This window comes from Tympanuchus pallidicinctus, unplaced genomic scaffold (assembly GCF_026119805.1).
Source record: "Tympanuchus pallidicinctus isolate F22 unplaced genomic scaffold, pur_lepc_1.0 scaffold30, whole genome shotgun sequence".
NCBI lineage: Eukaryota > Metazoa > Chordata > Aves > Galliformes > Phasianidae > Tympanuchus > Tympanuchus pallidicinctus.
The window spans coordinates 1,825,810-1,834,119 of record NW_026294748.1 but is presented as its reverse complement, the minus strand read 5'-3'; the positions used below and the strand labels follow the sequence as shown (position 1 = coordinate 1,834,119).

At 53.6% G+C, this 8,310-nt stretch overlaps 1 protein-coding gene across 3 annotated transcripts in view; it reads right to left on the bottom strand.

Annotated features, from left to right (window-relative positions):
* Window positions 1-1,402: 1,402 nt before the first annotated feature.
* The window catches only part of ZBTB16 (zinc finger and BTB domain containing 16), an 87,881-nt gene continuing 80,973 nt past the window's right edge, over window positions 1,403-8,310 (bottom strand). For all 3 annotated transcript variants that reach the window (XM_052697063.1, XM_052697061.1, XM_052697062.1), the window contains exons 5-7: window positions 5,635-5,805; window positions 2,006-2,173; window positions 1,403-1,710 (exon numbers count right to left, since the gene is read on the bottom strand). In XM_052697063.1, coding sequence (XP_052553023.1) covers window positions 1,481-1,710; window positions 2,006-2,173; window positions 5,635-5,805 — 569 coding nt within the window. In that variant the 3' untranslated portion in view covers window positions 1,403-1,480. The remainder of the gene's footprint in view (window positions 1,711-2,005; window positions 2,174-5,634; window positions 5,806-8,310) is intronic.

Genomic DNA, 8,310 nt, shown 5'->3' with positions numbered 1-8,310 from the left:
GAGATGAAAACCCAAATGGCATCACAAAGCAAACACAAATATTGCAAACTGTGCTTCTGTCACTGCAAAAAAAAAAATAAAAAAATAAAAAAAAATAAATCAGAACACAACAAAAACGAACACAAGAGGTAGCTTTCCGAACCGGCGAGCCAGGCTCCGTCAGGCCGCTCCAAAAAATACCATTTTGGTAAAGGATAATGCACGAGAGGTGGCCAATGGGGCCCAGCACGCGATCCCCTCCCTGGCATCTCCGCGTCACCTGCCCCAGCGCGGCCCTCACCCGGCCCCATCAACTTCAACACTCCCCTCCCCAACCCCCCCCCTTCCCCAAATCAATAAAAGCTCATGAGGTCACAAAAAAACGAGGTAATTTCAAGTAAAATGTGCTAAACACAGAAAGAGTCAAAAACTTTTAAAAACAAACCGAAAGCAAACAAACAAACAAACAAAAAAAAACCAACCAAAAATACAACACCCAAACCAAAACAGAGCAAAGCCATTTGTTACCGTCCGCTCCACCGCAGACTCTGGGAGTTGAGGGCTGGGCAAAAAAAAAAAGAAAAAAAAAAAGCATTGGCACATTCCAAGCACCCGAAAACACAAAGAAAAGAGAATCTCCTGGCCCAGCATCGCCACAGCTCACCCAGGGCACTGTGGGACAGGAGCTGCAGCTCCTATGGGGACAGGGAGCAGCACGCAGCCCCCAGCTTCATCCTCCCGCTGAAGGCTTTGTCTTCACCTCCCGAATTAGAAGAAAAGGAAAAAGAAATGCATAGAAAGGTCTTTGGTCAGGAGGAGGATTGCGGCCTCACGCAGCCCCTGCAAACCAGAGGTTTTTGCTCCAGATTTCTGCCAAAGCTGTGGGAGCACCGGCAGCACCGCACTGCACCCCACCGCACCCCCGGGGGGCCCGACGGGTGAGCGCAGCCCCGGGCGCTGTCCCACCTGCGGGGTGCTGAACTCCCGCCGAACGTGGGGCCGGGCCCAAGGGTAACTGCCTCGCCCAGAGGGGTCTGCGACAGCTCCTCCAAAGGGGTCATCGACGGGGATAGAGGGAGAAAATGAAATTAAAGCATTCCCAAATCGCTGCTCACATGCACGATGTCGGGGTGAGGCACGAATTATGCTGTTCGTACGCAATCGATCCGGTGCCACCTATGCGGGGTGGGATGGCGGCTGCTGGTTGGCAGTGGCAAAGGGAGTGGGGTAAGTAGACACACACCCCATAGAGTGCCAAGGGGCTGGGGAGGGGAAGGGGCCGTGGATGGGAAGGGCAGCCCCGCAGTGTTCCCAGCATGGGACCCCATGCTGCAAGCACAGTGAGCACCACATGCCTGCACCTCCCCATCCTCAACCCCAGTGAGGGATCCTTCCAGCAACAAACAAAAAATGGAAACAAAAGGCCATGGACGATGCATTTTTTTTTTTTTTTTTTTTGCCCAGTCCTCCATGACTCAGCCCCGCGTCCCCTCCGTGTCCCTCATACGTAGCAGAGGTAGAGATAGGTCTTCTCTATCCTCCAGTCGGTGGGGATCTCCTCCGGCTTGTGGCCCTTCATGTGCTTCTGCATGGTGGAGAGGCTGGGGCAGTACTCCAGGCAGATGGTGCACTGGTACGGGGAAGCACCGTTGTGGGTCCGAAGGTGTTTGATCATGGCCGAATAATCCCGGGAGCGCTGGTGGCACAGCTTGCACTCAAAGGGCTTCTCACCTGTGGGAAACAGGGCAGTGGGATAGGGTCAGTGGGACGGGGTCAGCATGGCACAGGCTTTCAGCACTACACGAGGTTGCGGGGCCTCGCTCGAGCACAGTAATTAACTGCCCAGCGCGCCCAATATCGATACTCGCTCTGTGCACAGACACAGCGAATAATGAAGTAATGAACAGCAAAAGTGATCTAACTATTGATCCGCTATTTACAATAGCTCCATGCTGATGCATTCAATGATTCCTTCTCCCCAGCAGCCAGCCCTGGCGCTGCGGCCGCCTCGCTGCCCGGCACCTACCCGTGTGCACGCGGTAGTGGGTCTCCAGCTGGTGCTTCAGGCTGAACTTCTTGCCGCAGCCGTTGCACTCGTAGGGTTTCTCCCCAGTGTGGATGCGCTTGTGGCCCTTCAGCGTGCTCTCGTCCCGGAAGCAGCTGCCGCAGAACTCGCATTCGTAGGGGTGGTCACCTGCAAGCACGTGTGGGTCAGCCCCATGGTGGGCATGTGGGGAGCGGCACGGGGGCACAGCTCAGGGCCGTGCACTCAGAGCCCTCTGCCTGCCTCGGTCCCGCACCGCAGCGCTGCTCAGCACCCTGATAAATGAACTTGGGCTCAGCACCAAACTCAGAATTATTTGAATGAAAGGTGAGGGCTCCAGCTACTTATTTATTATGGCAGTGAAGGCAAGGACAATAAAGATAGATTGATCGTCCAAGACTTTGTTCATGAATATTTAAATATTACTGATTTGTCTTGTCACTGTAATTACAATTTCTCTGTGCTGCATATCCTACAACCACAGTTTATGGTAAAGAATGGCCAACTGTATTTCACTTGTCCTACTGCAGATGTGCAGAGCTGCCAAGCGTGTAATGTTCCTCGCATTTCATACATTTTCTTCAGCTGTGAAGGCTTAAGTCATCCACAATGACCTACGTTTTTTCATTATCCCCATGTCAAACTGCACTCGTGCCTGGGCATAAATTGTCCTTCTAGTTATATACTCACATGCCTGTGCTTTCACTTCCTCTTTGCAATGATATTTTACTCTCTGCCTGCTCTCTCCCCAGCCCTGCAGAGAGGTCTGCTGCTCTGTGCACGGCATTGTTTCCCAACGGCTGCAAACCAGCAACGATCCCACAGGGTGCAAACACCTCCCATTACACAGCCCCCAAACCAACACATCTTTAACCACGTTGCACTGTGCAGACTGCAGCTTTGTCTCTATTTTCCATTGAACTCCTCGTACCTAAAACCAAACGGACCCATAGAACTGGATGATCCCCTCCAACCCAAACCACTCTATCATGTGACAGCCAGCTGCCCATTTTCAGCACTCCCATTTGCTCAATAGTTAAGAGAACACCTGCAGATGGGAGCCAGGTGAAGGATTTTCTTGTTCAGCCTCAGCCACCCATGAGAATAGTGATTTTTTTCCTCCTGCTGCTTCTTTATAGCACCCTGGTACTTTAAGTGAAGTGTTAAACTCAGGAGCTGGTTTGACAGGATCCGCATGAATTTAATTATCAACCTGATCATGTGGTAAATGAGTTTAAATATGGCATCTCGAGGGCCAGACCCACACCCTCCTTACACACACACAGTGCTGATGCAGGGACACTAATGGGACCCACGTCCCCACAGCAACACTGCTCTGATTGCAGAACCGGGGGGAAAAAAAATTAAAATCCAATTTGTGGCACGCTGATTAACTTTGCAGAACCTTTAATGAGCCTAACATTAAATTCAGGACAAAGGGGACTAATTAGATCCCCTCCAGCACCTGTGACCCGCTTCTGCACTGCTACCTGGTGCTCTGCGCCATGGAGGCAGAGCAGTGGATCCACTGGCACTGAGGATCAGTGCAAGGGTTTGGATTACAAACAACCAGCAGAGAAGCCCCAATGTAACTCACTCTCCAATACAACACCAACATCCCCTCTTTTCTACTACCCCGACCTGCCTAGCAGAAAGGGGGGCTGACAAGACCGGGATATGTTCAAGGGCTGCAGCCTTTGTGCTCTCCACAGTGATAAAAGACCTTGCAATTCCTGCTGTGCTCTCCCAGCTCTGGGATGCTGCCAGGCAGAGCTGGGCACCACATCACGAGCTCTCTGAGGACTCGGCACTGCGCTCCCACTCCAAGAATAACCACGAAGCACAACTAACCACTCATAAGGCTCCGAGGATCCTGGTTTATTTTTAAAGCCAAGAGCTAATAAACCATCAGGGGCTGGGGGCAGAACCCACGCAGAGTGACCCACAGCCCAGGTCACTGGATTACTTGCTATGAATAGCTGCTCCACTCAGCATTAATGGGATCATAAGCGCTGTGCGATTCTGGGTTTCCTGGTTGGGAGCATGGATGCAGGACAAACAGGCACTGGCGATGCAGACCTTCTCATGACGCTGCCCCAGCCCCCAAGCACCCAGCACATGTGTATGCAGGAAGCTGGTTAAAAAGAGAAGGAAAAGAGATGCAAACAATCTGCATCTGCCTCCCCCCAGCAATCACACTGCTGCTGGAGCGCCAGCCCTGCGACTGGTGTGGGAAAAGATGGGAGAGGAGCATTCCCTCCACCCACCTGCAAACCATCCCCGCCTCCCCACCGCTGCAAAAAGCAATTTCAGTTGCTCTGATTCATAGCTGGGCTGCAAATTACAGGCCAGCTCTCCGCTGCGTGGAGCGGCACAATCCTGCTAATCACTGAGCTGGGTGAGGGTCAGCTCCCCAGCCTCGCCACATTGCTGCACGTGTTGGGTGCTGCAAGGCTCTGAATCCAAACTCATTGCCACGAGCGAGGGGAGAAGCAGCTCCTTCCTGGGGACAGAGGCACATGGGGACCATGGGAGGCCACCCCTCACCAGGAGCTTGAAGGGCCATTTCTCCATAGCACAAAAAAAAATGCAGGTGGAAAGTCCTACAGTGTTGCTTGGTTTTCCCCAAATGCACCAGTCTCAGGTACTAAACCTGTTAGGGAACTTTCACTTTCTGCTTTGGAAGGGATGCACTCACACCTCTTTCCTACATATGATCAACCCGAGAGGTCGGATCCCCAACCCCATCCCACCATATTCCTCAGTGCTACATCTCCATGTTTCTTGCACGCCTGCAGGGATTGTGAGCCCACCACCTCAACAGGCATCTGTGCCCAAGCACTCTATGGGAGAAGAAATTTTTCCTAACATCCAACCTGAACCACCCCTGGCACAATACGAGGCAATCTTATGTTCTAAGAGCTGCTGTTCCCTACACTGCAGTCCCACAGCCACAATCACATAACGGAGACTCGCAGCAGGAGCAAAGCACAGGAGGACAGGGCCAACATCAGGCAGGTGGTTTGAGGACACTGAGTAACACGGTCAAATCCGTGGTTTCATACCCCAGCTCTCCTCTAACCCAAAAGCACCTCGGTGGGTGTGCAATGTAAATACTATATACACGTAGCCCAGGTCACTGTAATCCCATTAGAGCCGAGCACCAGCTGATTATGTGCATCTACTGCATTTAAGCCGATGAAGCGGGGTAAGATCGCACATCCCCTAAGAAGGTCACATGTCACATTATACCGGATCAACTTATTACACACAGCACTTCCCCCCACTCCCTTTGTTTTCTCGTTCTTCTTTTTAAACTCAAGCAACCTCCGTTATGGATAACAGTTGCCTCCACATTTTTAAGATTAAAAAGATGATAAAGTGCCTTTTAGCAAGGAACATCTTTGTCCCAGCCCTCCTTGCAGCTGGAGCTCCAGCAAAGAACGCTCCTCCAGCTCCACCCATGGCTCAGCATCAGCTGGTGACTGCCACCAAGCTGCCAGTCCCAAGTTCTCCTGCACAGAGCTCAGAACCCAGATGGGGGCTCCACGGGCAGCACCAGGACCTCCCACCCCACGGCACAGGACTGCTCCCAGTGGCCTTGGCTGTACCTGTGTGGGAACGCAGGTGCCTCTTGAGGGCAGTGTGGCTGGGAAAGGTGCGGTTGCACTCGCTGCAGATGTAGCTGCGCACCCCGGCGTGCACCTCCATGTGCTGCTGCAGGGCAGTCTGCGTCTGGAAGCGCTTGCCGCAGAGCAGGCAGAAGACAGCCATGTCTGTACCTGCAGGAGAGGAGACAGAAAAGTGAGGAAGTGTCTGGGGGTCTCCCAGGGGTGGTTGCGAGGAAGGGGACTGCGAGCCCCAGTGACCGCTCACAGCCTCCAGCTCTCTTGTTACAGACAGCAGCCTGCTTTCCACACCTGCCCCGTTCGCCTGGTGTGCTCAGCTGCACACACAGCATCCTTGGATGGAAAGAACTCCTGAACAGGGCACAGACCCACAGCCCTCACTCCTAGGGGGCAGCAGCAGGGCTGGCACTGGGACTGCAGCAATTCCAACCCTTCAGCATAGAAAAGAAGTGCAAGGAGAGAGCAGAGGGATTTTATTGCCTTGGGTGCAGCTGGAAATCCCTTGTAGGCTTGCATCTCCACGCCCCCAACCCAAATGCGAAGCACCTGCTTGGATAATTCCCCATGTTGGGATGGGCTGCATGCACCTGTGTGAGACACAGCCCCTGATGGCAGGTGGAAACAGGACCCAAAGAAATGACAGTTGGATGCCTGAGCACCATGCAAAGCTGCTCTGGGTAGCAGTGGGCTGAACACAGGAGGACCACGTGCACACCCTCAGCACTGCTTGTGACCCTCAGTGATAATACCACCAGAAGCTTAATCCTATGAGCCACATACACAATTATAAAATTGGCTGCATCAACAGAAGAGTACATAAAAAATAAACACCAGCACAAAAATAGAGATACTTACACACAGTCAATAAAAATATAAGACCTTTGTGTTATTAAACAGTTTGTTTTAGTTTATGCATAGCTGATTGTTCAGAACCTATGAGTCAGTGCAAATTGTATTACGCTGGGAGATTAAGCAAATAAATGCTAGCTTTTTTGGAGACATTAAAACGTGAGGACTATGGAAATAAAATTATCTAGAAAATTGTATTAGCAATTCATTAGCGGCAGCAAGATGTTCAAGGTAACCAACAAACACCTTTAAGAAACAGTAGGGAAAGGGAGGGCTGCTCTTTGCAGTGCCAAAATTAACCTGAGGGGTGGTGAGGACCAAAGCCACTGCACACAGGGGTGCTGGAGGAGCTCTGGGCACTGTGTGCCACTGGCACCCGCAGTGCTGTGGATGGATCCCTGGCTGCAGCATCACCCTGCTGAGCACAGGGGATGGGTCCAGGCTCGGTGCTACTGGCAAAATGCACCAAAAGTAGTGCAGAGATCCTGCACAGCCCAAGGAGCAGGAGTGCACGTGCACCGGCCGTGCTCCTCCGTGGGCAGGTTCCACATGCCCTTGTGTGCAGCGAGTTGGCTCGGTGCCGGCCATCCCCTTGGTGAGCTGTGCACCGTGCGAGCGAGCGAGGCTGAGAATATGAAAATAAATGAGCAAAACAGAAATAAAACCACACAGCAGCGAGGTGGCCCCGGCGGCGATGCTGCTGCCTCCCTCCCCGTGGATTTATCCGGGGGACGCGCGCTTGCTCGCAGCTGCAGACAAAACTCTCCCAAGAGCCCTGGAGACACAAAGCCCATCCGAGCGGGTGGTGCGGAGCAAATCCTGCACGGTATGCAGCCCGGCCGCGCTCTCACGGTGACAGCAGGACGGGTCAGAGGTCGGCGGGGCCGAGCCCCTGTGCCGCAGCCAGCTGTGCCGCGGGGGCCCCGGCCGGCGGGATGCCAGCCCCCATCAATCCGCCGGGAGCAGCCCTGCTGGGGCCGGGGACAATGGGCTCCTGCGGGGGTGGGGGCAGGACAATGCGGCCGGGCCAGTGCGCAGGCCCGGAACAAATCCTCCCTGGCACCATAGGGCCCTCATTTGTGAAACTAATTGGCCCCCGCTTGAAAAATTGGGCTATGTTGGGCCGCCGTGCTGGAGAGGAGCTGCCTTGTGTGGGGAGCCCCGCTGTCCAGTGGGATGTGGCTGCAGGGCTGGGGATGGTTGGATGGGGATGGGTGGCCAAGGATAAGGTGACACGGATGAGGATGGGTGGCCAAGGACAAGGTGACAGGGACGGGGATGAGTGGCAGGGGACAAGCTGCAGCCCGCATCCCATTGCGTGCCCAACTGCGCTGGGATGGGGAGACGTGGGGTTTGCAGCCAGGTGATACAGCAATGCAGCTCCACAGCCACCACGCGCTGCATCATCACACAGCACGTGGGCACCGTCCCGCTGCTCCAGGCACCTCCAAGCGGGATGCGCAAGCGGAGCCCACCACTCAACCATACCCACCTCCAAAAGCACAGCTGGCAAGGCACAGGACCTGCTGGCAGGAGAAAAAGGGGTGATGCTGGAAAAGCCCCACCTCCCCGCGGCGGCACCCCGTTGGCTTTGGAGCCGTGGGGACGTTTCAATGCGTGGCCATTGAAAGAAAAATCACCCCGGATAAATAAACACCGCCGCCGCCGCCACGTAGGCACAAAAAGAGGAAGACGGATTTATTCATTTCGCTGACGTTTTAATGGTTTCTCTCCCTTTTTTCGGGAAGATGATTACAAATTAAGCAGCATTTAAACGCTTTTTACTGTCAACAATTAAAAGGGGCGAAT